At 41.2% G+C, this 23,635-nt stretch overlaps 1 protein-coding gene across 1 annotated transcript in view; it reads left to right on the top strand.

Moving 5' to 3' along the window:
• Nucleotides 1–23,635, top strand: part of LOC145412875 (uncharacterized) — a 255,073-nt gene that overhangs the window by 103,175 nt on the left and 128,263 nt on the right. Inside the window, exon 3 of the mRNA XM_080282675.1 lies at nt 3,181–3,322. Coding sequence (XP_080138801.1) covers nt 3,181–3,322 — 142 coding nt within the window. The remainder of the gene's footprint in view (nt 1–3,180; nt 3,323–23,635) is intronic.

Here is a 23,635-nt window from a genome sequence, read left to right as displayed (position 1 = left end):
ACACCGAAATGTCCACACTGAAATACACTAAGTACATTTCTTGCAAGACTAAAGTGGTGGTATCAGTGTGAGTCTTTTTTTTTTTCCTTTATGATGTGTCGATGGTTCTCGTGGTAATAAGTATAAGAAATTACAGTTTTTAAGACAAAAAAGTGATGCTTTTGAACAAGGAATGGTAAAACTGTATATGGGGACTTGGTGTTACGGAGATGGACATAATATCTGTTTAACTTTGCACACTGCCGTGAATAAAGACGGTGATATTGCATAAAGGAGGAGATGACTGTACAAAAGGGAAAGGAAAGTGCCAGGGTATTGACAGAAGTAAGAAAGCTTTTATGATGTAAACGTGGAAGTATAAAATGTACTGTAAGAAACTATACTGGTTCAAGCACTGAGGTACGCTGTTAAGCCATAGTTACTGAAAATAAGTTGTAGCCACAGTTTTATACGGAAAGACTACTTGTTGGTATTTCGAAATTTTTCAAGACTGCACGACTATCAGCTTCATTGACAAGTGTTACTAGTACACTCCAGCAAAGCTTCACCTCTAAATTAAATCCTGACTGGGCAGGAGTCGTTACCAGCATTTTCACTGAACAAGGAATACTTCCTGGCGGGAGCTTTTCTGCACTGAATGAGTAGCTATGTCATCGCAAAGGCTTTTTCGTGCAGTCTAGCAAAACTTCAAACAATGGATATCACGTCATCGTTGTGAAATCCTCAAGTTTACGACGTCCCTTCAGCGAGGGGCAGGAACAAAAGGTGAGCAGAAACCATTGTCCACGAGAGTGCTACAGTAGTACCAGTTTTACTACTACAGGAATTATTTAACATTCAAAGGCATCTCTCGTCTACAGTTAAGAATAATCAGTCTTCGAATAAGTCTGCAGCTCCGTATTACATACTGGTTACATGTATGACGTGTATGAAGTGGTATACAAATCAGTACTTTAATTTATCACCTGTCACCAAGAGGGCGAGTCTGCAGATTTTGTTCATACTTTACCGCCTGTGCTTGAAGTTGCTACACCAACCACTACCTTAATCAGAATCTCACAGATCTACATGCCCTATCTTTTCGAAGATATGCAAGCCACATGCACTCCGAAACAGTCCCATATCCACTGGTCTCACTCTTCTCAGCATCATGTCATACTTACTTTAAATCTCACACTCATATGTTAATGTGGACATTAACACACCGTCGTGTAGTTCGCTGGTAGCCACTGTACTAACTTCGACTGTAAGTTTCACGTCAAAACTTTTATTGCACCGGCCACTTCATATCCTTCAGTCACTGTCCTCTTCATTTCCTTTGCACATTTACATTTCGTTTTCATTCCTGGACCAAGAAATTTAAAGTTTTACACAATCTGAGTCTCTCTGCACTGACTAATATTAGAGTGAGTCACCTTTCTCAACAAGTATCAATGAACTCCCAACTATATTTCCTTCCAGACACTGACGCCAAAAGACATTAAAAATAAATGTAAAATTGAAAGCATTCTACGAAGATCATATCCACCTCTGTGTCAACACATGTTTCTGTTTAGTTACAAATTTGCCAGCATAATTTCGGGCTGACAGGGTTTCACAATCACATCGTACACAAAAACAACATATAGCTGATTATAATTCTTAATGTTATGTGCCTGGTGTGGTGAAGGTTTGTGTAAGATACTGAACACTGGAAGCTGGGGATGTAAAAGAAGTAACAAGTGACTGGTAGGTAGGTAGGTCTGTGATGGGGAAATTCACATGACCGTTTGGAAATGTGAAACAACCAGTTTAAAGAATTATTCATAATTACTGGTATTTACGAAGAGAAACTGATGTGGAGGTATATAATGTATAACCAGTGGAATAAAGCAAAAAATTTTGACTGAAGGGTGAGTGCAAAGATGCATCACCCATTTGGGTAATATGTTATCACAGTAGTTACTCCTTACATATTTCTTCTGGCACTGACGAGGAGCGCATACGTGGTACCGCTGTGTATCCTGAGTGGAGTCAAGTAGTTGCGGCGTCCACCCAGGAGCCAAAACGTCTTTATATTTGCTGCACTTCGCCATGGGGAAGGACCCTGGCCCGAACCTGGCGAGGCGCAGTCTACCAAAAGGGGGCACAGGTTCCCTGCAGTGTTTGTACTGCATTGTACCTGTAGGAGGGTCCCACAGAAGAAGTTGCTTACCTGTGACTGACGGGTCTGTTCAGCCAGAAAGACCGGGTTTAAGGAGCAACAGAAACAGTAACAACATCAACAACAGCATGCCTCATCTCAAAGCTGATTCCCTCACACAGTATGTTGAGAAACTGGCAGGAATGACAAAAACTATGATATCCTTGATGCAGGGCTTCAGCTTGATTTTATACTATATTGCATTGCCTCCGTTGGTACTAAATGATTTTAGCTTTCCAGAAACCTTTCACAGCAAAGTAGTTAAATGACAGCTGCATGTTAATCCTACAGTGCAAAAAATTTCTCCTAGGTTGAATTTTATTGTATGTATATGGAATCAATACATTCTCGAAGTGAAGGATACATAACTAACACTGTCCGCCGCTGTTTTCATAAAATTATTTTCGATAGGTCGTTGGTAGGATCAGGGTTGGGCATGAAGATACAGTGGATAAAACTACATTGTAAAATAGCCACGTTGTTGGTATTGGCTACATATTATTAGTATCTGGGTTAAGTGTCAGGGCCTTATTATTAAAGCAGAGTGCTAAGGTGTGGACAAACTACCAGAGTTTTATTATAATTTCTGAATCATGCTATGATACAGAATCAGCGTAACACTTTTATATCGCTGCTGACTACACTTTGTTACGATGGCTACAGGATGGTCACATCTGACAGTTAAAAATGATCCGTACATGACCAGAATAGATTAGGGGCTTGTTGACACCTTCACTCATTCAAGTTTAACTCTTTCAGCTTGAGGATGTTTTATATTGTATTCCAGCTACCTACAGGTGATACTATTCAGCTTTAAAGAGACTTCCTGAACCTGAGGGGTTGGAAACAGGCTTCAGTTATCTCTTATATTCATAAATTGAATATAATCATCTGGAGAGAGCAAGGAAAATTTTTTTTATAAAGACTGCCCGATTGAGGGCTTTATTATAAGAGCTCTATTCCTGCACCTGACCACCCCTTCCTCACTCCTGCCTCAGGAGGTGTTCCGGAGTGAGCAGCGTGTGACCCTCAGCTTGACGCGGCTGCAGGTGACGGCGTCTGGCCAGTACCGCTGTGAGGTCATCGCCGAACACCCCAGCTTCCGCACAGAGGCTGCCACCGCCCCCATGACCGTCCTCAGTGAGTACCATTCCCTGCTCTGCCCTTCCCGTCCCACCTGCTTAACTCGCTGACCTGTTCTGCTACAGCACTTGGCTATCTCAGTTCCCTGCCACCCCACCCCACCTCACCATACCTCTCTCACTCACTGATCTCTCTGTCCTGCTTTATACTTCTGCCAATAACTTTCAGTTATTCTCCACACTCACTCATCCCTGCAGTCACTATGTCATGCCAATACTTTTCGTCTAACTCCGTCCACTTTATATTATCGCTCCCTTTCATAGCCTTAATCATCCTACATTCCGTCTCTCTTTCTTGTCCAATTTCCATGACTGTAGGAGGTAGTCAGCTTCAGATCAAACGGGCTTCCATCTTTGGGTCACATAAATTGGTGCCGCCGGATTCGGCACCACCTTTAGTTCCGTGACTGCTTAGTATATTTCATGCTTACCACCACAAGTTTCTTCAGGCATGGGAAATGTCTTCCAAAGCAAGGAGTTAATGAAGTTTGTTCCTAACTCTTTTACAACGAGGCGTCTCTCTTAAGTGTTTTGCTGGTGGCGAGAACGTAATCTTAAAGACGTCACTTTAAAGAAGGGATTAACTCTTACAGCCTCAAAGGCTAAACAAGGAGCTCCCAAAGAATGCAGCGCCTGCGTTGTACAGTGGGTCAACGGGCCGCACCTTTGACTGTGTCCTGTAACCCTGAATTTGGACAGTTTTTTTCTCAGATCGAAGCTGTTAATCCTTGCCTGATTATCATCCTTTTCACCAAGATTGTTTCTGACTGGATCAGTACTGTTCTAGTGGACCTTCCTGGTGACCTGCTGTATTCTTCTCGGAATATAACTACTTCATTCTTGTCTTTCCCTCAACTTTTCCACCAAATTTACTTTAGATTGGATCAAAACTGTTTGAGTTATGTACTGGTCTCTCTCTCTCTCTCTCTCTTTCTGTCTCTGTCTGTCTGTCTCTCTCTCTCTCTCTCTCTCTCTCTCTCTCTTTCTGTCTCTGTCTGTCTGTCTGTCAGTCTCTCTGTCTCTCTGTCTGTCTGTCTGTCTGTCTGTCTGTCTCTCTCTCACACACACACACACACACACACACACACACACACACACACACACACACACACACACACACACACACACAGGACTGAAAACACCCACGCACTACCACGTGCCATCTGGCAGTAAGAAGAGTATAATATAAATTCGAAGAAGCAGTGATAGGGCAACATCCGATCTCGACGCTGACTGGTTTAAGGACCAAATATTTAATTTTGTCCTGTGTCTTTCACTTTCAACTGATTTTTCTCAAAATCGATTTGCTTCATATTCGCTTAACTCACAACCCTTTGACCACGTTTGATCGAAATCGGATCAGAGCAGCTTAAGTTGACATTACCCTGTGACCTAGACCTTTGACCAGTTGTTCTTAAAACTGAACCTCTTCATTCTTGTTGACCCTTACTTTTTCCACCATGATTTGGTCCAAAAGGAACCAACATGATCTGAATGATAGGGTTGGACATTTGACCTCTCCCCGTGACCTTCACGGTTGACTTAATGTTCTCATATCATATCCCTTGATCCTTGCCTTTCCTGCAACCTTTCGACACAGTTTGGTGTGAAGCTGATTAAAGCTTTTTAAGTTGATCTTACCATGTGATCTTGACTTTTGACCTGTTGCTCTCACAATACCTCAACCCTCGCGCCAACTTTGGTTCGAATGAGACCAAAACAGTTTTAGCAATTTTGTATTCGAACAGACACACATTAATCAAACTTTGAGCTAGTACTGTGACTTTGACCTTTGACTAATTGCTTCGAAAACCGAATCGCGTCGTCCTTGCCTATCCTAAACCCTTCCACCAGATTTTGTCTAAATAGGATTATAACTAAACTGATTCTGCCAAATGGCCTTGACATTTGAACTTGCCCTGTGACCTTGACCTTCGACCGATTGCTATCAGGAACGTAAACTTTCATTCTAGACTTACTCTGAACCCTACCACAAAGTTTAGAACAGATACACACTTTCAACTGACTTTGCCGTGTGACCTAACCTTTGACCAACAGTTCTCAAACAATGGACTGACCCCACGGCTTGCCCTCAAGCCTTCCACCAGAGCAGATCGAGATTGTATTAGTTATCTGAGAGAACGCGAATGCTTCAGATATGCAGCAAAGTGGTAGAGGACAGGTGAACAACTGTGTTATTTTGGAAACTATTAAAGCTATGGATGATCCACGTACATTGTTGGGAAGATAATGAAAAGTCTTCTCTAGCACTGAAGTGACTTTCCTTCAAATTAACACCTATGTTGCTGAATGATAACCAAATTTAACACAGAATACTTGGGTTGTTAATGTCTGAGTAAGTAAGCAAAGCGAACGAGCAAGAACAGTTTCCATGTAGTTTTGTGATACAGCACAGCACCAAAACCCGGTTATCCAGGAAACTATTAAAGATACAGCAAAGCTACTGACATCTTAAGAAAGAACATGGAAAAGTAACAGAAGTTTTTTATTTTATTTTATTTTTTTTATTTGCCATCATACTGATGAAAAAAAAAAAAACTGCCAAACTAAAAACTAAGGCTGAGTTACGTCGGACAATACTGAAGATACAGGTGATCTATGAACATCACTGGAAAGCCTGATGAGATGTTAAAGGTATTCCTGAAGCGATTTTTCTTTAAAAAATCGTTACCTCATTGATTAAAAAAAAAAAAAGAACAGCCAGAATGAGAGCCAACACAGGATTACCTCGGAAATTATTAAAGATATAACGGATCTTTGTACATCGCTGGAAAACGGATGAAAAAGTAAAAGATGTTACTTAAGTGGCTTTTCCGAAAATTATCAACATACCATTAACATATGGCAAGCAAGATGGCATACTTCTTCCTTTCCTCATCGGTGTTCTTGCATTCGCAAGTACTCTTCACACTTTTAAGTGTGGACACATGTAGCTCAATTATTTTGTTCACGTACACACACAAGCGAGTAGAATATTTTTGCCTTGTGATCCTGATCTTTGACTGTTCTCAAAATAGAGTCCCTTCTTTCTTGCTATACTCTCAATTCCTTTGTCAAGTTTACTTAAAATCAGATAAAAACTGTCTAAGTTTACCTTGTCATGTACTTGACTTTTGACCTGTTGTTCTGAAAAACAGTTAGTCAACCCTCTGTCTGACCCTCAACACATCTGCCAAATTTGGCTAGTATCGGATCAAAACTGATGACCTACACACACACACACACACACACACACACACACACACACACACACACACACACACACACACACACACACACACACGCACGCACGCACGCACGCACGCACGCCCGCGCCCGCGCGCGGGGATGGAATCATTATTCATTGGGATCAAAATGACTTGCTGGTGTTGAAAGGTGAGAAATGGAATGCTGTGTTTTAACTTATTATAATGTATGCCGATGATACTGTGTTGCTGCTCCTTGTGAACGGAACCATAGATTTTGTGCCATTCAGTCCCCACGGGAAGATTACGTATTTTATTTTTTCCTACCAGCAGACATTCTTTTCAGCAGCGTGGAGGCTTGTCGACAGGATTTCGATTTCGTATATGAAATAAGTCGCCTTGTTAATGCCTTTCATTTTGCTTTTTTTTTTTCATGAGAAAGCAGTCTCCAGAAGGTTTTTTTTAGTTCATATGACACTTCTGGGATGTAATTTTCATTGTTGTTTGTAGTAAAAGAAAGTCTATCCTAAGTCAATTAAATCATTTAGAGACAGCAAAAAGAAACTAAAATAAGACGTCACTGTGTTCAAGCAGGTAACACTCTCAGGATCCTGTCCTCATTCCTGGATGAAGAAAATCGCTTGGAAATATTTGCTGTAAAATATGAGAGAAGATGCAGCCGTGAAAACGTTAACGACGGTAGTGAGAGGCTGGGTTCCTGGTACCGCCTACGTCTTCCCGTGGGTTTTATATGATGTTTACAGCTGGGTTTGAAGCCTCTCATATTAGGCCTCTCGTAGGTCTTAATTAAAATGTGGCGGTATTGTGGAGGCGGCGGAATGTAAGACTACAAGGTGTGGGCTAAAGATGATATTATAGAATGGAGAATACGAGAGTTAATGAGGACTTATGTATAAAGACTGAAGTAAACTCCGTGAATCAGCTGACTTATTTTGTCTGTATACTCTTGCTGGTTCTGACGATTTAAACAACTTAGGAAATGCTTCTTTTACTGAGAGGGTTAGTGAGTAATCTACCTAACCCTTCAAATTCGGAAAAGTTCTCCTGTCCAGAGGAAGGTCGTCTGAAAGATGCAAGAATACAAAAAAAAAATAATAATGTCGCACTGGAAAAGTTAAGAGGTGGAGAATATTGGACTACTGAGGCAAGAGAAATTAAACAGTAAACGAGATGATAAGTGGTAGAGACAAAAGAATGCGAGTGTGACATGTGTATGAGAAAGTTAGTTATATTGTTTGTGGTGGGGCAGCAAACCATACAGGAAGGGAATTGAACCATTCATTCTGAGTGGTTGGTTATAACCCTTTGCTGGGGAAGAATCTTCCTCACCTGAAGAAAAAAAAAAAAAATTGCCTGGCGTTACACTAAACAAACTCATACATAATGTTCTGAATAATAACACTTAGTGGTAAGTGGGATAAAAAGAAAATAAATCATTTGACTGCAGTCTTGGAGGTATATCATCATCATCACCACCATCCTTTTCCTACCTGCAGATGGGGTGCGATAGGGTCCAAAAAGCAAAGAGAAGGAAAGAATATGGTAGAAGAACCAAACAACAGCATCCCTAATGAAATGGGTCACACAACCATTCAGTCACTATTCAAGCCCTGGAATCCTGGCCCAATGTAGCGTCATAAATACCGATCAGACAAGTGTTAATTCGACGACTGTCAAATAAAAAAAAATTGCAAAACGATTGTCATGCACCCCTCCATGCAAATTCATTCAGTTAACCTGATCCAAGTCAGTTCCGTAACCTTGTAAGCCTCCATGCCAATCTTTCTCAGGCACTCATTTACCATACCTATCCACCTTCTTCATGGCCTACCACTCTTTCTCTCACCTTACAATTTACCCACTTATAGACTCTTCACCACGCGATTTATACCCATTCTCGCCATATGACAGAGCCATCTGAGCAAGTTCTCTTTCGGTCTGTTAGCCACGGACTTTTCTTCACATCTCTCACGAATCACATTATTTCTTATCCTTTCCACTCACTGCTCGCCAAACACACGTATCTCACAAAGTTTTCGTGCCTACCAAAGTCTCAAACCTGCATGTTAATCGGGCTACTGATACTCTTTCAGGAAATCCACTTGCAGTTGCCACGCCAGGATCTCTCCTTCGTATCAAGGCCTTCATAGCATCAGCCACTTTCCCTTGTTGTGCAACTCTAACTTCCACTTCATTTTTTTTTTTTTTTTTTTTTATGCGAGGAAGAAGGAACCAAAGGCCAAGAGCCCGCAGTAACAGTTCCCTCCAAGAGAAAAACAAAATACAATAGAGAGCCAAATTCAAGATCCGATCATTTTGAGATGCCTGGACACACTACGTTTGAAAGACTGGAGATCATAGGCAGGAGGAAATACAGACAGAGGGAGACAGTTCCAGAGCTGACCTGTTGCATAAATGAAAGACTGGAAGTAACGGTTAACTCTTGCATTAGAGAGCTGGACAGAAAAGGGATGAGAGTTTGCTGCCAGACGGGTGCTACGCGCCCGTCGTAGAGGTAGAGGAATGCAAGCAGACAGTTCAGAGGAGCAGTGACCATTAAAGTAGCGATAGAAAAGAGATAAAGATGCAACAGTGCGGCGAAGAGACAGAGGTTGAAGGGAGTCAGTAAGAGGAGGAGAGTTAATGAGACGAAAAGCCTTTGACTCCACCCTATTGAGAAGAGCTGTATGTGGGGAGCCTCCCCACACATGAGAGTTGTACTCCACACAGGGGCGGATAAAACCCCTGTATAGAGTCAACAATTGTGCAGGGGTAAAGAAAGAGCGAAGTCGGCTTAGCACACCCAATCTCTTGGAAGCAGATTTTACAAGAGATGTACTGTAATATGATCTTTCCAAGATAAGTCCCGAGTAAATGAAACCCCAGGCATGTTCAAGGATGATGCAGGATTAAGCTGAATATTATTAAACATTAGTGGGTATACCTGTGGAAGATTTTGTCGGGTTGACAGGTGTAAGAACTGAGTCTTAGATGCATTAAAGACAACCATATTATTTTTACCCCAGTCAGAGATATGAGCCAAGTCAGACATTAGGTGTGCCATAGCCTCATCCCTTGTTTCTTGAAGTAACATTTACTCCTCTTTTCTGCCACAGTACCCAGGTACTTTGACTCTCTCATTACTTCAAGTCTCCATTCACAAGACAGTCACAGTAGCAGCCACTTTCTTTCTCAGCAATCATCACATTACTCTTTCTTTACATTTAGTTTCAAGGCAAGACGCTCGCAGACATCAACAAAACCCAGCACCAATATGAAAAGTTCCTGTTTACTGCTATCCAGCAACACAGCATCAACTGCTTAGATCAGTTCTGAAATAATTCACCTTTACCATTCTTTACTGTCTTCATCCCTTTCATCATCACTCGAGTTATCCCCAAATACACAATATAGTATCCTCCAGGCAGCGTGTCGCAGGATATAACACAACGTCCTGTTTTCCAGTTCAGGTTTTTTACGGTTTATTGGTGCAAAAGATATTTTTAAAAAGGCCATTAATTAACTTTCCATGGCTTCTGTTTTGCAGGTGCTCTATGAAGGATGAGAGTTTTAACACACACACACACCCACACACACACACCCACACACACACACACACACACACACACACACACACACACACACACACACACACACACACACACACACACACACACACACACACACATATACAGTGTTGATAAATAAATTAATGCCTGACCTATTTATCTATTTATCTGTCTATATTACATCAATGAATACATCATCCATTCTTTTATCGTCCCAAGGGGAGCACACTGGCCCCGGTCCAGGCTACTTAATCTCAGCAATCATGGCAAGAACGTCCAGTTGCTCGTCCCAGAGTGGCTTTATGTTAACGAAAAACTTAGCCATGACACAGATTTAAACCCTCATGAGTCGCATCCCGTTGGAGATCTTGAATATACTAAATCTTCTGGCATCCGTTTGATTATACCAGCATTTAAACCTTTCTCTGGGTACTGACAATATTCTCTCTCTCTCTCTCTCTCTCTCTCTCTCTCTCTCTGCCTCTAGCGGTCATCTCCCCACCCACGCATTTTCCTCATTAACATATTCTCACCCCATGGACCCATTTTCTTCCATAGACTTATTTTCCCCCTTGAACGAATTTCTCTCATGGACGTATGCTTCCCCATGGACCTGTTTTCCCCATAGAACTACTTATCCTCATGAGCATACTTTCTCCCATGGACCTGTTTCTGCTATGGGCCTTTTGACCTTCTTCACCTCATGGATTTATATTTTTCCTTATATCCCTACATTTCCCAAAGACTTATTTTCGCCATGAACTTACTTTGGCCATGATCCTGCAGTATTTTCTCCTTGAACTCATTTTTCCCTTGGGTTTAATTTCTCCCATCAACTTTTTTTTTTTCTTGTGTACCGTTTTTCTCTATGGACCTACTTTTTCCAGTGGACTTGTTTTCCCCATGCACCCATTTCCTTCACGCCTATTTTTTCCTACCCTTTAGGCCTGTGTTTCCACCCAGTCCCATTTCCACAAAGGATGTACCTGCATGGATCTATTTTTCCTGCACGGACCTATTCCAGCCATGGACCTATTTACCCCATCGACCTGTTCCCCAGTGGACCCGTTTTCTCTCATCCACCCACCTACCCACCACCCACCCTTATGCCTAATCACTCACCCATTGCGGTAAGACCCTTCCCTGTTTTATCGTCCAGGAAGTCATACATCCATCCACCCACTCACAATACTCAACCACCACGCCACCCCACCAACCCACCCACATAGCCCATCAGCACAACCATAAATTCCACTCAACTCATCCATCCCTTCCACCCGTCCCACCCATCTAACTCCACCCACATATCCAGCAAATGTCGCTCACCTAACCAACTTTACCAGCCCCACATGTCTACCTACCCCGTCTGTAGACTCACCTGCCCACCCACCAACCCACCCCACCCATCTGCCCACAAACGTACCCTATCCGACCACCATATCTAAACCATCAGCAAGATGACTTGTAAGTTTACACACACACACACACACACACACACACACACACCTTAAGTATCATCATCATCATCATCATCATCATCATCCGTTTGAGTATCCACTGCAGGACCGGTGTAGCGTTATAATCTGTCCCCCTGTCCGCCCCCTACGGCGCATGCGCGGGGTTGCCAGAGCCCGCCACAAATATGCCATTTGTCCTCTGATCTCTGTAGGGGTAACATGATCGGAGCCTCTCGCCCTTTGTTTACAAACGGCAAATGGTCATTCCGGCTTCCCATATCATTCGTCTCAAAGCTTTCTCGGGTAGTTTCCGCCCTTAAATTAAATTAGGTTAGGCGGAAAGCAGTAAAAATTCGAATTTCTAAGGTATGAATGAGTTACGTTGGATAAACATAGTTATAATTAATCATCTGGGGACGAGTTATCTAATCTGTTAGGCGTGAGGATTGCCTTAGCTTTGAATCTTTACAGGAATGAGTCAAGCTCGTACTGTCCCGTGTATTAAACCATTTTTATCATACATATCCTTGAAATTATAACTAGTTTTGGCACACACTACCTCATTCGGTTGTGCATTCCACTGATCAATTGTCCTATTAGGGAAACTGAATTTCCTTACGTCTTTATCACCTCTCTTTTTATGCTGTATTTTGCAATGTCCTCTTGCTGATGCTTCACACATATGATATATATTCATTTATGTCTATTTTCTGTTCCCCTGATATGCATTTATATAGCATAGTCATGTCTCCTCCTCTCCTGCAGCGTTGGTAAATTCAATCTTTCCAGTCTTTCTCAGTAACTTAAATCCCTTAAGCTTGGTACCCATCTTGTAGTGGTCCGTTGTACTTTTTCAATCTTATCTGTGTTTTTTGAGATGAGGATTCCAGACTACTGTGATGCATACTCCAGAGTTGGTCTGATGAATATCTTCCTCAGCATATCTTCATTTATATATATGAATGCTATTCTCATATTAGCAAGCAATTATACATGTTTTATACCTTCTCACTGATGTGATCATCAGGAGATAGTCTGTTACTGATAATTACTCCTAGGTCTTCTCCTTTTCTGATATGTGTAGGGTTGATCTTCCTAACTTATAATACCAATCTGGTCTTTTCTCACTTTTACCAAATTTTATTACATGACACTTATCCACATTAAATTCCATTTGCCATTTATTGCTCCATTCATGAAGCTTGTTCAATTCCTCTTGCAGCTCTTTGCAAGAATCTATGTTAGTAATTTTCTTTTGAATTTTTGCATCATCTGCTAACATATTTAGATAGCTTCCTCTCTGCGTTATATATTCACTTCAATACCCACCCAACCCCTTTTAAGTGCCATAGAGTCAATAAGTGGCTTGGTGCTAGCTTTTCCTCTTCCTTTTTTTTTTTTTTTCCCCAATTATCCAATCCAATCCCTTTAGTTTGAGAAATCTTACATCTCCCTTTAGTTTTGAGAAATCTCACATAAGAGTGTTAGGCTAGTCCAGTATAGTTCAAGTTCAGTCAATGTGAAATAAAAATTAGCCTCTAAATTTCATTTATGGAAAAGTACTTTTAACTCCAAATACTATGAAAACAGTATGCACTCCAGTAGGGTATGCTTAGTGAAGTTTCCTGTTCACACTGTTACAGCACTTCTACTGATTCAGTGGATAATGATAAAAACCCTTATCAGTTACCTTACTGAGATCACTTCAGATACTAGTTGTTATGGGAAATAAAAAAATAAAAAATTCCTAAGTTAGGTTATTCAGCACACTGGATACATTACTACACATCACTGATTGGCATATTATAATACCAATCATTTATTTTAAATCTGCACACATGTGCAGTAACATAAACCCTGTCGTGTCCAGTAGCACAGGATATATTTATGTACTGTACTATCAGTGGAAATGCACTGAATAAAGTAATAAAAAAAAAGCAAAAGTTAGCACCAAGCCAATGAAAATATGGCACTGAGGTGGAAGGGAGTTGGGTGGTTATTAAAGTGAAAATATATGGCTGAGAGATAAGACACATGAAGTACAAGAGGAGGTGAATAATAAGCGCCAGTACCAAGCTAAAACAATGACTACATGGCACTATAATGGAAGAGGGTTTGGTGGGTATTAAAGTGAAAATGTAAGGCAGAGAGGTAAGACAGGTAAAGTACAGGAGCAGAGTGGGAAGAGGGGAAGGATGGAGATTAAAGTGCCCTTTTTGCCACAAGCAGGGATACTGAGGAAGTAGTCTGTCCCCCCTCCCCAGAGGGGTACTATCAATGGAAACTAAACCAGCTCCCAGTCACGGTTATCTCACGAATCCTTTCCCCTCGTGGAGGGGGGGATAGAATACTTCCTCAGTATCCCTGCTTGTCGTAAAAGCCGACTAAAAATCCTTTCCCTTTTCCCCCTCTGCTTCTTGTACTTTATCTGTTCCACCTCTCTGCCATATATTTTCAATACCCACCCAAGTTAGTGCCATATAACTTAGTCATTGAATGGAATGGATTATTTAAAAAAAAAAAAAAAAAAAAAAGGAAAGCGAGCACCAAGCCACTCAGTGACTATATGGCACTACAATAGGTGTTGGGTGGGTATTAAAGTGAAAATATAAGGCAGAGAGGTGGGACAGATAAAGTACAAGAAGCAGAGAGGGAGAAGAGGAAGGATGAAGATTAAAGTGCCCCTTTTAGACGGTTTTTACGACAAGCAGGGATACTGAGGAGGTATTCTATCCCCCCCCCTCCCCAGGGGGAAACTTAGTCATTGAGTGGCTTGGTGCTCGCTTTCCTTTTTTTTTTTTTTTTTTTTTTTTTTAATTATTCCATTCCATTTCATTCCATTCCATTCATGAGTCCTTTACTCATCTCTCTTAACCACATGTGAGGTCTACAAATACCTGTACACTGTCAAATTTAACAATGAGAACTACTCAGCTACAGACCAGTATCACTGACCAGTGTTGTAAGATACTAGAAAAGCTGATAAGGGAAGTTTGGGTAAAACATCTAGAACATGGTGTGATAAAAGAGAGGCAGTTCGGTTTTAGGAAGGGAAAATCATGTGTTACTAATCTTCTAAGCAATTATGACAAAGTTAGAGAAACATTACAGAAAAGAGAAGGATGAGTGAACAGTATCTATTTAGATTTTAAGAAAGCATTTGACAGAGTACCGCACCAAAGACTTTTATGGAAGCAGTACTGTCAAGGAGGTATCCAAGACAATCTCCACTGTTGGATGCAGGATTTTCTCAGAAAAAGGGAAATGAGAACAATATTAAGGGGGAATTACTCATCATGGAGGGAAGTGACCAGCGGAGTTTCACAGGGCTCAGTTATGTTTTTAGTATATTATGTTTTTAGTATATATAAATGGCATAGATAGTAATATTGGAAACGGAAGCTATCTAAATATGTTAGCAGATGATGCAAAAATTCAAAAGAAAATTACTAACATAGATTCTTGCAAAGAGCTGCAAGAGGAATTGAACAAGCTTCATGAATCGAGCAATAAATGGCAAATGGAATTTAATGTGGATAAGTGTCATGTAATAAAATTTGGTAAAAGTGAGAAAAGACCAGATTGGTATTATAAGTTAGGAAGAGCAACCCTACACATAGAAAAGGAGAAGACCTAGGAGTAATTATCAGTAACAGACTATCTCCTGATGATCACATCAGTGAGAAGGTATGAAACATGTATAATTGCTTGCTAATATGAGAATAGCATTCATATATATAAATGAAGATATGCTGAGGAAGATATTCATCAGACCAACTCTGGAGTATGCATCACAGTAGTCTGGAATCCTCATCTCAAAAAACACAGATAAGATTGAAAAAGTACAACGGACCACTACAAGATGGGTACCAAGCTTAAGGGATTTAAGTTACTGAGAAAGACTGGAAAGATTGAATTTACCAACGCTGCAGGAGAGGAGGAGGAGACATGATTATGCTATATAAATGCATATCAGGGGAACAGAAAATAGACATAAATGAATATATATCATATGTGTGAAGCATCAGCAAGAGGACATTGCAAAATACAGCATAAAAAGAGAGGTGATAAAGACGTAAGGAAATTCAGTTTCCCTAATAGGACAATTGATCAGTGGAATGCACAACCGAATGAGGTAGTGTGTGCCAAAACTAGTTATAATTTCAAGGATATGTATGATAAAAGTGGTTTAATACACGGGACAGTACGAGCTTGACTCATTCTGTAAAGATACAAAGCTAAGGCAATCCTCACGCCTAACAGATTAGATAACTCGTCCCCAGATGATTAATTATAACTATGTTTATCCAACATAACTCATTCATACCTTAGAAATTCGAATTTTTACTGCTTTCCGCCTAACCTAATTTAATTCAAGGGCGGAAACTACCCGAGAAAGCTTTGAGACGAATGATATGGGAAGCCGGAATGACCACTTGCCGTTTGTAAACAAAGGGCGAGAGGCTCCGATCATGTTACCCCTACAGAGATCAGAGGACAAATGGCATATTTGTGGCGGGCTCTGGCAACCCCGCGCATGCGCCGTAGGGGGCGGACAGGGGGACAGATTAACGCTACACTGGCCTATCCAGACAGAAGTCAGGACGATCCAGCCAATGTGTCTCTACCAAGTGGCTTAGGCTGTCTAGCAGAGATTGTATGTAAGGTGAGAAGTGCTTGTAAGTGTAATTGTAGTGGCTTTGGATGTGTGTGTAGTGTGTGAACCAAGTGTAATTGGCCCGCGCAAGCCGGCTGGGTGCAAGCATACTTTATAGTATGCGACACTAGTTCAACCACAGCACCCCTTGTGTCCACCAATGCAGTACGTGGCCGGGTAAACACTCCCAAAGTTTATTACCCTAGCGGGGCGCGAACCCTAGTTCACCCGTGTACGAAACGCACACTCCACCACTGTACCACAGAGGCTCTGCCTTGAGTATATATATATATATATATATATATATATATATATATATATATATATATATATAGCTCTGCCTTGAGTATATATATATATATATATATATATATCATCCAATCCCACATTTCCCCACGAGGAGCGTAGGAACCCGAGGCTAGGCCAGTTGGTCGTGAAATTTAAGATGAGAGTGACCAGCCTCACTCATCTCTGAGTGGCATTACATGAGCAATAAACCCAAAGATATAAACCTTCACCAGCTCAATCCGATTGGAGCGCCGTAATTACTCACTAAACCACCAGGCGCAAAAATTTGGTTGTATGGTTACCACCCAGCGTAGGAAATGGTTTCCTGATGTTCAGGAAACTATTTGGCTTGTCACTCAGTGTAGAGTCACCTATAGGCAGAAGGGAGAGGCAAAAATGAAGGAAAGAAAGACAAGAGAGAGTGTAAAGTCACTCGTAGGCAGAAGGACGTAGAAAGAAGGAAGGAAAGACAGAAGAGGATGGAAGGAAAGAAGGATGTGTGTGTGTGTGTGTGTGTGTGTGTGTGGAGAGAGAGAGAGAGAGAGAGAGAGTATGCCACACTCCACTTTAGGAAACTGCAATTAAATGGTTTATAGGGGATGCATCACTGGCAGTGATTTACAACAGGCAAGAAGTTAAACGACTCGGGTAAACCTTAAATCATCTGAGCTTAGTCGTGAATGATATAAAACTGCTTTCTGTGAAGACCATTATACACGACAGATGGAAGCCTGAATGACAGTGAATAAGGTTGCTTTCTCCTGTTTTCCGGCGCTGTCCACTCGGAACCAGTATCAGCTAGAATCTACTTTGTATGTGCCGATCTGCCTGTCTATTTTTGTCTATCAGTCTACCTGTTTGTCACTATCTATCTGTCTCCCATTCTATCTGTCTGTCTCTCAGTCTGTCTGTCTGTCTGTCTATCTACCTATCTATCTGTCAGTCTATCCATGTCTATCTCTCTATTAACTTTTGGTCTTACTGAATTTATGTTCACTCACGTGTGTTCCGTTGCAAATAGATGTGGCAAAGCACCATTAACACCCTAATTCTTTCATTTATCAACGGAGAGATTTTCGTTATATTCAGTTTATTTCCTGCAGAATAAATAAACAGTATTGCTAAACATCCTACCCACTGAAATGCTTCGTGATTAGCACCATAGTCTAACGGTTGCTTGTCGTTGTAACTCTGCATTCAGGACGGAGACACGGTAACTTCACGTTTGCTCGAGGTGAACAGAGAACTCTTTTAATAGGTCATCACTCTGCATGTAGGATTTACGTGCTCAAGCTTCATTACTTCTATTATTTACAAATATTGTATGCAGAAAGCTATTATTTTATCAGTATTTACTGTGAGTATGGCCGTGGGACCTGGATGTGGTTGCCCGCCGGTTCCATCCCGTCCTGACTCTCGCTATCTGCTGCAGAACTCTCTTTCTGGAACAAAACGACTGGCCTGGGCTAAATGCTCTTGGAATGACAATTTTCTGAAATATCAGCTTTAGTTTCACGAAAAAAAAAAAAAGGCCAAAATCCTCACCTGTTTTCCATCTTCTGTCTTGCATAACCACTTTAATAATAATAATGATATAAAAGCAATTAATAACTTTTTCCAGTCATTAATGAAACAATTGTAACTACTGGAAAGAACCAGCCTCCATATATCATCACAGAGTGTAGCCAACAACGATATAGAAAGGTCTGTTGTACGCAATCATCATCACATGGTTTAGAATTTATTGTAAAAAAAAATCGAAGTTTGTTCACATATGCGCGCTCTCGGCTATATTAATCTGACCCTGAATCTAAATGCGTGTGCAAGCAAAGAAGTGCAAGATGATTATGGAAGTGTGTGTGTGTGTGTGTGTGTGTGAGAGAGAGAGAGAGAGAGAGAGAGAGAGAGAGAGAGAGAGAGAGAGAGAGTGTTATTGATTCTAAGGACGCAAAAGAACTGTCGCATGATAAACGTTGATCGTACAATTGTCTATCTTTCTACATGTAACCAGATGCCATGATCCTACAAGGGTTGACCGTTTGTCTTAGAGTTACAATAGTTGTTTTGTGGGGAGGGACACTAACTCTCCGCCAACCCACTAACTGACACGTAGGGAACACGTGTAGGTTGATTATATGGTTACCACCCCGCGTTGAAAATGGTTTCCTGGCTTACAGGAAGCCATATGGCTTGTCACTCAATGAAAAGCAACCTGTAAAGGAAAGAAGAGTAATAAAAAGTGACAGGAAAGATGGGAGAAATAAGAAGGGAGGAGGGGAAACACACACACAAAGAAGAACGATAAACATGAGAGAAGAAGTAAGAAGCGCTACATCAGGTGAGTGGATGATGGTCTCCACCACCTACTACCAAAGAATTGTATATTCGTATAGATGCACATGAAGGACTGCACCTTTCTTATCACTTAGCTGGCGGCGGATTGGCACTAGCCACTTAAGTGTTTCAAGAGTGGCTTAAACTCTTGATAATCCGATGACATTGTTTAGTATTGTTACGTCCGCTCTTCCGAAGCGACGCGCGCAGGCGTGTGTGTGAACAAGATATCTCAAGCAGTTTTTACCCGATTTTAAGCAAATTTATTGGAGGGGTGGAGGGACAGCCAAGAGGTTGATAAATATTTTTTTTTTTATATATATATAATACTTGGTCACGGGTAAAAATCACAGGGTGAGGTAAAAGTTTCATCCAGGAAAATCAGCTTAAATATATATTTTTTTCCAATTTACACCAAACTTGGTAGAAAGGTTGAGGTAATAAAAAATGGGGGGGGGGGAGTGTATTATGAGAACAGTCAAAAGTCAAGGTAACAGGAAAAGGTCAGTGTTATACCCGGTCTCTGCGTGCGAATAATATAGATAATACATTACTGATCCGATTTGGTTCAAACATGGTAGAAGGGTTGAGGCTCAGTCATTTGACTGACCAACTCTTTGAGAACAAAAGATCAAAGGTCAAGACCACATGGCAACGTTAACTTAACCAGCTTTTATCCGATTTACGTCAAAACTGTGAAAGAATGATGTAAGGATCAAGAAATTCAGTTTTGAGAACAAGTCAAAGGTCAAGGTAGTAGGGAAAGGTAAAAAAAAAAAGTCAGTGGACAAGAGCAACTCAAACAGCTTTGGTTTCATCTGGACCAGACTTGTTAGAAGGGTTAAGAGCAGGCAGAAATGAAGGAATTAGATTTTAAGAGCAAATTCAGAGGGAAAAGATGAATGTTCGGCTCTTAGACCAGTTGGTGGACTTTGGTGTTGCACTCTGTGAATGCACCTTTCTTATTTTATTCTTGTCATCTCAAAATAATTATAATAACGATTGGAAAGGCTTTTAGTAATGAAGAGGTTAATGATTACTTATCTAATCCCTAAAGTTTGAATGATTTCTCCTTAACTGACATTTACAAAAAAAAAAAAAAAAAAAAGTGTCATCGAACTGATAGGGTTTAACAGCTGATGTCACTTTGTACTGATAATTATGTCTATAGTTCAGGGCAGAATTTCAAAGCCATAAGAGACGTGTGTTTTGAGTCTGGTTCATTTCAGCTGGGTACTCGGATGGTCGCTCATTGACAATTTTATCCTATTTAAGTCTTGGAGCCGTGCTGGTGACGAATTAAAGCACACACACACACACACACACACACACACACACACACACACACACACACACACACACACACAGATATAGATAGATGTTTACTGACCACAAAAATACACCAATACTATAAAAATACACCACAAAAAATACGAACTAAACACACACACACACACACACACACACACACACACACACACACACACACACACACACACACATACATACACACACACACACACACACACACACACACACACACGCACGCACGCACGCACGCACACACGCACGCACGCACGCACACATCTGCTTGCTTGCTTGCATTATTTAGCTGTGTCAAGAGTAACGCAGAAATATTTTATTTACATAATCACCGAAATTGTTGCAAGCTTGGCAGCACATAGAAGGAATGCTTTTCAATAAGGAAAGAGAGAAAGAGAGAGAGAGAGAGAGAGAGAGAGAGAGAGTATGCCACACTCCACTTTAGCAAACTGCAATTAAATGGTTTATAGGGGATGCATCACTGGCAGTGATTTACAACAGGCAAGAAGTGAAACGACTCGGGTAAACCTAAAACCATCCGAGCTTAGTCGTGAGTGATATAAAACTGCTTTCTGTGAAGACCATTGTACACGACAGATGGAAGCCTGAATGACAGTGAATAAGTTGCTTTCTCCTGTTTCGCGGCGCTACCCACTCGGAACCAGTATCAGCCAGCAAGTATTTGCCGATCTGTCCATCTGTTTGTCTCTTTCTACCAGTCTACCTGACTGCCAGTCTGTCTGTCTGTCTATCTGTCTGTCTGTCTATGGCTATCTGTATTCATTCTTGATCTCATCACATTAATGTTCATGCATGTGTGTTCCGTTGTAAAATGATGTGGCAAAGCATCACTGAAACCCCAACTGAACTGATTCAATTTAACTCAGAGCTTTTCGTTATTTTACAGTTTATTTCCTGTAGCTGGCTAGCAGGAAAAGTAAACAGTACTGCTCAACATCCTATCCATGATAATGCCTCATGATTCGCGCCATAGTCTACGTTAGCATCATATTCTAGATTAGCACCATAGTCTAGCGGTAGTCTGTTGAAACTCAGGATTCACGACAGATGGCAACTGTACGTCTGCTTAAGGTGAACAGAGAATATTTTTAGCTGTTCTTCACTCTGCATGTAGGATTTACGTGCTCAAGCATCTTAACTTATGATATTTAAGAATATTATATGCAGAAAACTATTATTTTCTCAGTTTTTACTGTAAGTATGGCCATAGAACCTGGATGTGGTTGCCCTCCGGTTCCGTCCCGTCCTGGCTCTCAGTATCAGCTGCAGAACTCCCCCTTTGAAACAAAACTACTTGCCTGGGCTAAATGCTCTTGGAATGGCAATTTTCTGGAATATGAACTTTAGTTTCACGAAAAAAATTTGCCCCAAAGCCTCATCTTTTTTCCAGCTTGCTGTCTTGGATAATCGTTGTAACTGAAAAAATAATATATAAAACAAATACATTTAAGGCCCAAAGCCTCACCTGTTTTCCACGTTACCGTCTTGTATAACCGCTGGAATTTAAAAAAAAATCACAATTATTTTCTGACATTCATTTATTGGACAACTGTAATTACACCGGTCAGCAGTAAAAAATTATCATGAAAGTTTTGTGGTGCTCTTGATACACGTTTAGGTGCTGATTCCGAAAATCCCGTCTGTTTTTTCCTACCACGTCTAGTTTTTATGATGAGTGATGAACCTTCATGTTGAAACCGTATAAAACAATATTCAAATATATTCCTGTTTTTAATACTGATTGTGCTTTTTTGCAGCTGATGTTGTTTATTGAATCAGATGAAACGTCAAGGCAAAGCAAAAATAACCCCGATTGTTTCTGCTATGTCTGTGGTTCGTTCACCCCCAAGGGACAGCGACGCAACATCACGAACGATATCAAGAAGGTCTATCATCTGTACTTCGGCTGTGTTCTTGCAGATCAAGACAGAAAATGAGCACCGCATGTAATTTGTACAGCTTGTTTGAGTGGACTAAGAGATTGGCTGAATAAGATAAAAAAGGCAATGCCGTTCGCCATTTCTATGATATGGAGGGAGCCGAAAGATCATGCTACAGATTGTTACTTCTGCAAGGTCAACATATCCGGGTTATCTGTTAAGAACAAGCACAAGATTGCTTACCCCAGTTTAGAATCCGCTATAAGACCAGTGCCGCACAACGATGAAGATCTTCCCATTCCAGTACCACCAGAAGATGGTATCACCAGTAGCAATGATGAGGACGAAGATGCAACCCAAACTGAGTCACATGAAGCAGCTGACGATGCAGAGTTTTTAGCCAACAATGAAGACACCTGAACAATTCTCTCAAGGAGAGTTGAATGACTCGGTTCGAGATTTGGGACTACCGAAGGACAGGGCTGAACATTTGGCATCTCGTTTGAAAGTCTGCTCAAGAAAGATTTTCGAGTAACATACTTCAGAAAACGAAATGAAGATCTTTCTTCATATTTTTCTGTTGATGGACCACTATGTTTTTGCAACGACATTAGTGGATTGTTCCGCTGCCTTTCACAGGAGCATGATCCTTCTCAATGGCGTTCATTCATTGTTTCATCAAAGAAAAGCTTGAAGGCGGTATTGCTACGCAATGGGAATATGAACCCTTCTGTGTCTTTAGGACATTCAGTGCACATGAAAGAGTTCTACGGAAACACTGCGGCCCTTTTAGATGCCATAAAATAAGAAGAAAACAAATGGAAGTGGTGTGGAGACTTGAAAGCGATCGGTTTGCTGATGGGACTGCAATCAGACTTCACAAAACACTGTTGTTTCTTATGCCCCTGGGATAAGACTGTAGCACCAGTCGAGCAGGGCAGTACTCCCGAGGTGGATGGAAAGCTGATGACAGGGAGTGCTGGAGCTCCCGTTTCATCAGCCCTCAGGACTAGTTCCTGACCATCCCCCTTTGCTGAACTTTTTCAGTGTCTCAGTTACACAGAGAGTAGGCCAGCATGCTCTCCAGTACAAATTTCTCTAACTATCTTCACCAAACTACATGCACAGTACACTCTACACTTCCTATTCAAATTCACCAAAAATGGCGTCAATTCACCCAGCCTCGGAGTCCCCAAGGGGGGGGACCATAAATGCCCCCGCCATCTGCCCCTCTCCCGGTGACGACTCGAGGTGCCTGGAACCACTGTCTGACTCTCTTCTTCTTCATTTCTGCAACATTCGCGGCCTTTCATCTAACTTTCGCTCTGTTGAGCACCACCTCTCCTCCTCTAAATCTCACCTTCTTTTTCTAACGGAGACTCAGCTGTCTGAGGCAACTGACAGCAAACCCTTTTCAGTATCCTCCTACTTTCTCTATACTCATTTCAAAGCCAAAGGTGGCTGTTGTGTATACATACGCAACGACTTATCTTGCTCTCGTGATCCTGAACTTGATTCTTCTGAATTCTCCACACTCTGGCTTCGGCTTTCCTGT

Source organism: Coenobita brevimanus, chromosome 94, assembly GCF_032717465.1.
Source record: "Coenobita brevimanus isolate Jiangsu-jjx chromosome 94, ASM3271746v2, whole genome shotgun sequence".
NCBI lineage: Eukaryota > Metazoa > Arthropoda > Malacostraca > Decapoda > Coenobitidae > Coenobita > Coenobita brevimanus.
Note: the sequence above shows the minus strand (reverse complement) of the source record. Positions and strands in the feature narration are given on the sequence as shown.